At 43.9% G+C, this 5,939-nt stretch overlaps 1 protein-coding gene across 1 annotated transcript in view; it reads left to right on the forward strand.

The window, feature by feature from the left end:
* VPS53 (vacuolar protein sorting 53 homolog (S. cerevisiae)) overlaps nt 1-5,939 on the forward strand; it is a gene marked incomplete at its 5' end in the record, with an annotated part of 60,693 nt that overhangs the window by 89 nt on the left and 54,665 nt on the right. The window contains 3 exons of the mRNA XM_009074190.1: nt 1-7; nt 1,083-1,132; nt 1,660-1,726. The exon at nt 1-7 is cut by the window's left edge and continues 89 nt beyond it. Of these exons, the coding sequence (XP_009072438.1) occupies nt 1-7; nt 1,083-1,132; nt 1,660-1,726 (124 nt within the window). The remainder of the gene's footprint in view (nt 8-1,082; nt 1,133-1,659; nt 1,727-5,939) is intronic.

Here is a 5,939-nt window from a genome sequence, read left to right on the forward strand (position 1 = left end):
GCTCACAGTACAGCCCTCTCAGTGCTTTGCTTTCACCCTTTTTACTATCCGGTTTTACTTTCACCCTTTTACTATCAGGTTCTACTTTTACCCTGTACTATCAGACTAACCTGATAGTAAGTGACCAAAGGCATGTTCAAACCTGTACCCAAGCCTTTTCTTTTAAACAGTAGCACAAGTAGTAAGGCCATAACAATAATCATGTCTTAATTTCTCATCTCACTAAGTTCACTGTCATTATGTAGTCTCTTTCCACCCAGAGTGCTTGCTGCAGTAAAAGGCCTGCTTTGATCTGTAGGAGTAAACTAGTTTCTAAACAGAGGTTTCTCCTGCAGTAAATTTCATAACTTGCTGTGTATTACTCAGTGGATTCTCGTGGATTTCAGCCAAATCAGGCAGGTGTTGCCTGTGCAGTGTCACAGGAGATTCACCCATGTTGGACCCTGTTGTTTCTTTGGAGATTTAAAGAATGAGATTGCTGGGGGCTCATACCTGTGCTTTGCCTTCCCCTCATCAGCCCCAGAGAGAGTTTTTGGACTAATCTTGCAAAAAAAAAAAAGATGTTTCTGCAGCTGATTGGCTTGTGAAGCAACTCCAACACTTACCATGGTTAAGATCCTCTGCAGCACTGATGCTTTTGGCTTTCAGCTGTTTCTGGTTAGTTTGCTGGTGGTGCTGGCTTGGCTTGGTTCCCTTTGCCGGTAGTGAAGAGCTTTTCCCTGGGATTATCTCCCCTGCAGCCTCCCCCAGCCCATGTGCTGAGTGTTGGGCTGTGCAGGGTCTCTGCCTGGAGGCAAAGGCTCTGTGCCTCTTGCCCACTGGAGGTCACTGTCACACGGTGTTTTGGAGCAGGACAAGGCAGAGCTCAGGGTTTGGGGGTAAGGCAACATCTTTTGCTGCTCTTCATGATGTGATGCAGAAGCAGCTGAATTGTGTCTCCGTTCATCTGTAAAACAAAGCCACTGCTCTCCTCGTTGTCAAGTGTCACATGTGATAAAGTGCTTGGGATCACAACTGACATATATATAGCTGTAAAACATTCACCATTTCACTTATCTGATTTTATTTTTTCCATGTTCTAGTCTTTGGCAAACATTGATGAAGTCGTGAACAAAATCAGATTGAAAATAAGGTAAATATTTCTGAGACAACAAACTAGCCAGAAGACTCAGTTGCCAAGAGTTTATTGTTTGTGAGTCAGAATATCAATTGTAAAAACTTTCAGTATGTATATTTTAATTGTCCTTATTGGCCCTACAAGTACAAAATAAATACAAATGTGCAGTGACTACTTAAATTTTCTGTGCAGTCTGACATTACCAGCTTGAAATGATTGGGGCAGCACTTTAGCATGTGGAAAATTGAAGTGCAAATGGACAAGGGAGAACTGACAATATTGCCTAAGGGAAGAGAAATGCAACAAGTCCTGCTTAAATTAGAAAGTGGATTTTTATTTTTATAACAGGAGTTAAGATGTTTATCTTAAAAAAATTTATTTAAGATAGTGATGTCCAACAAAGAGAAGGGGAAAAATGTGAGTTTAGCATTGGTAGCATGAGGTTGTTCATTTTAAAATGGTTCTGTAGCTCTCAGGCTTCCCCAGTTGTTTGGGTGAGGCACATAAAGGCTGAGTTTGATATGATACATTCTTTTTTCCAGGAGGTTGGATGACAACATTCGAACTGTAGTGAGAGGACAGACCAGTGTGGGCCAGGATGGCAGGCAGGTATGTGCATCTTGTCTCTGGTAATGCCAGGGATTCTTATCTGGGGATGCTGAATTGAGGAATGGCTCTGGCAGGCAAAACCCACTCGTGTTGTTAGCATTGTTAGTGTTTCTGTGCCTCTGCACTAATGACTCTGAGCTGCTCACAGAACCAGCTGTTCTGACCTGCTTTCCCTTTACCCTCTGAAGGAAAGTGAATGAGAAATTGATTTCAAAATAAAAAGCAGAACCAGGAGGCCTATGCTTGTGCCACTCTGAAGCTAATCATAATAAAATGAGCAGCATTAAATAGGTACAAGTATATTTGCTACTGGGTAAGAGATCAATAAAAGGCTATTTGGCCTTTTCACTAAGTTGTTTGCTGAAGTATCCCGAGTTGCTAGTGACTGTGCTGATGACTGGCTGCCAGTTCATCTAGCACCTCCTGTTCACCTCTCAGGTTTTCCCTTGTCTTTTGCTTGACAGATGTGTTTGCTGAGAGTACAGTATTGATCAGGCTGCAGGGGTTGTGAGTGCTGAGCTTGGCCCACGTGTCAGCTGCTTTTGAGGTATCACCTGGTGTGGCTCTGTTTCCTGTGTCTATCCTGGCTTACATGAGGAACATTGAACCATCAGTCATGCTGCTTTCCTCAAGCTGTCAACATCATCTTTTTAATGCCAGGTTTAAGTCTAGTTTGCTGGGATGGGGTTGTCACTGTACAGGGCTGCCTGTCTTTTCCACTTCTTGATGCCACAGCATCTACTCCTACTTCTGACACAGAGTCTGTGACCTTGAGTGAATCATTTAACCTATGTTTGCTTGAGAAAAACATGAGAGATGCTCATCTCTCCTCGCAGAAGTAGTTTAATGCTTGCATGGTTGCCTGAGTGCTGCTGTTAAACTGGGGATGTGCTTGGGATGTGGCATCCCTGGGGGTGGTGCTGCCTGTAATTATTGTGCAGGGATGAGACAAGGAATCAAATGGGGAGGCAATTACAGAAATTGAGGAGGGAGGCAGTCGAAACTAGTGCAGTACTTGAAAGATTTGGATATGATTGGAAAGCTGCTGCTGTTGCAGCCTTTTGGGCCCATCAGAGGTGATAAATATGGAGAAGGCTACAAAAAAGTGGGATTGAGGAGAGCTGTGGGTGAGAATTGCCTGGAGTGCCTCAGGATGTGCAGGAAAGAGGAGAGATGAACAGTGCTAGGGCCTGAGGTGCCCATGAGATAGCAGGAGTGTCTCTGTGCTGTGGAGATTGTTGAGTTTTGTTTAGAGCTTTGTCCTATGTCTGTGCTTTCTCACTCTTTAATCCCTTTGAAGTTCTCCAAAGCATGTGCAGATGGACCTGGACAGTCTGCTCTGAAGCAGATCTGTCTGTGCTGCTCTTCACTTAGTTTGGTTGTAAAGGAACCAGTGAAACTCCTGACCCAGTCAAAACCTTCAACTGTGTACACATGTGTCTGTGCAGGGCATATTTTGAGGGGCCTGGAGCTGCAGTTATCATGGTGAATTTTCCTACTTTCCCTTGCTTTGCAAGGTAGAAACAGACTTTAAGGCAGATGCTAGAGCTTGCAGTTGCATGGGCTGAGGGCAGCAATCTCCGAGGAACATTACTGTTGTTTCTTACTTTGGTATCTTAACAAACAGTGAAACCAATCAATTATTGCAAGTGTTAGTTCTCTGGGAAGAAATACAGTTTGAGTCTGAAATGCTGTGAGCTTTTTCTTTCTGTGTTTCTAATCCAAGTCCACCATTTCACACCTATATGTGCATTCCATACGTGAATTGCTGGAATCAAACTGTTGGGATATTTCACACCTGTATGTGCATTTCATAAGTGAATTGCTGGAATCAAACTGTTGGGAGTGGCAGAACTTTGCTGAGTCTTGAGCATCAGGAAGCTCAAGTGTTGCACCTGAGCTGGAAGTGCTTGAATTAGCTGAGTCTTGAGCATCAGGAGCATCAGGAAGCTCAAGCATTGCACCTGAGCTGGAAGTGCTTGAATTGCATTTCAGTTTGGGATGGAATTTTATATTTGTCTCCCCAGAATCAGAGGAAACCTAGAAGAAACTTTTGTTGTTCCTGTCACCCCTGCAGTGAGTTCCCTGAGTTCCTGTGTGCTGCCTGGGGGAGTGGGGCAGCCCTTTTCACATGAGCACCCTGTTGATACCCAATTATGGGAGTGAAAACTGTTCTTCAGCTGCCTCTTGCTATGCTGAAAAGTGCCTTTGGTTTTACCAGCATATTCTCAGGGGAGTCAAGGACATTTGGAAATGTTTTTATAGAGCAAGGCTTCTCCCACTTGGAGAGGAAGGGTTTTGTAGAACAAGACTTCTCCCACTTGGAGAGGAAGGGTTTTATTTTCCAATGCATGGTAAGAAATTGTTTTGAAACAACTGAAAACAAGGTACTGTTAAGGCAAGTCAGAGCTATGCTTGGAAGGGAGTTGTTGCTGCTGGAAGTTTTCCTTATTTACTTTTTCTAGTAGTTTGGTCCCCCACCAAAATTAAATTCTTTATTCTACTGATCTAATATTCTTATCAAATTCCTAGGAAATTTGTATTCTCAAGCCCAGTATTTCCCTGCAAAATTGGATTCATGTGTACAGATGGATAGATAGTGTCATCCTGTGAGCCTCTCCCTTAGGAAGTCCGGGATGAAGGTCGTTACTGCAGTTTATTATAATAACCACAACTGCAACCCACCCTTGTTTAATAAGGAAACAGTTGGCAAACAGCTTTTGCAAGAGGTTTGAAACAAAGCTTAAAACCAACCACAGCAATAAGTTTAAACTGGTTTTATCCCATTTGTAACACTTTGATGTCTGTAGCCTATAGTGCTCAGTACTTGCAGCAGACTGACATTTGGAAAAATCATGCCTGTCTTTTGATTTCCATCCCTTGTCACACTGAGACCCAAGAGGAACATTGGAGTCCATCATCTCCTTGAAAGTGTGTGCTGTAAATAAAAATGCTTCTGAACTCAGATGTTGTAGCTGCTTGGATTTCAGTGGGAGCTCAGGATCGTGTGCATTTAATTGCAAGATGGGGTCTGGAAGGTGTTTTGCTAAAAGCCCCTTCAGTCCCATTCTGTCCTAACAACCCACCATACAAACTGTAATCAGCATTTGCCTGACTGCATAGCATCAGACCTAGAGGAGTTGTCCTTGTCTGATGAGTAAATAATAGCTTGAATAAACATCCTTTCAGTCTCTGACTTCCTTCCAAAGGAAACATAGACCTTGGATGCAGTGGTAGAAGAGAAAAAGGTTTGTCTAAGTCAAAGCAAGCCAGGAGGAGGTTCCCTGCAGAGTTGGGTTGTCCATGCTGGTTGCTATCCCTGCTGCCCTTGCAGGTGAGGGAGCTTGCCCATCTTCTCTCAACCAACAAGGAGTTGGGAATGTCATACAGGCAGTTGATTCTAGTGCTGCCCAATTTGCTGGGGCCTGGGACCTCCCATCGGCCTACCCAGTGTCTTTTTTTGATGGTGTGTTAGAGGCCAGTGATCCAGGCAGGTTCCTGGAAGACAAACCTAGGAGATTAGCCTTGCCAGCTTGTTTTCTCTTTGAGGAAGGGGCCATTTACCATCTGAGTCCAGCAAAGCAGCTTTCCCTGTTGTATGGAAGAGCCTTGAGAGCTGCAGCTTCCCAGCTGTCCAGGAGAGGGGAGCCCAGCCTTGGTTTTGAGACCAGGATAGCATTTTGCTGATAAGTGATGGTGAGGGAGCACTGCCAGTGGAGACATGGCTGAATAGTGCTGCATGTTATTCTCCCAGTCAGAGCAATCTAAACCCCACTCAGAACCACTGGGGAATATGTAGTATGTAGCATGGAGATGTTCTTTCCATGCTCCTTAAGGAAGAGGAGACCTTAGGGAGAGCAAATTTAAAATCCTAATTGCATACCCAGCCACTGTTCCCTGTGATGGAATCTCCTGTCCCATCCAACTGGTAGCATAGAGGGAGAATGTTTGGGATAATAATTCCATGCCCCACCAGCTGCTGAAATGATGGAGCAGCTCTTTGAGGTGAGTTGTAGGTATGAGAAAGATGTCAGAGTAGCTTTTTATAGTCTGTCAGCTTTTAAACTGTTTCCCAAGTAGTCTTGATCACATACACATGTTTGTATAAATCAGGAGTGAGGTGTCTGAAAAAGCAGGTTCTGAATCTAAAAATAAAGGCCATCAAATAGATGTGGCCCCAAAAGAGTAATATAAGCAGCTCCAAAGGCAGGAA

The sequence above is a fragment of the Acanthisitta chloris genome, unplaced genomic scaffold (genome assembly GCF_000695815.1).
Source record: "Acanthisitta chloris isolate BGI_N310 unplaced genomic scaffold, ASM69581v1 scaffold29260, whole genome shotgun sequence".
Lineage (NCBI taxonomy): Eukaryota > Metazoa > Chordata > Aves > Passeriformes > Acanthisittidae > Acanthisitta > Acanthisitta chloris.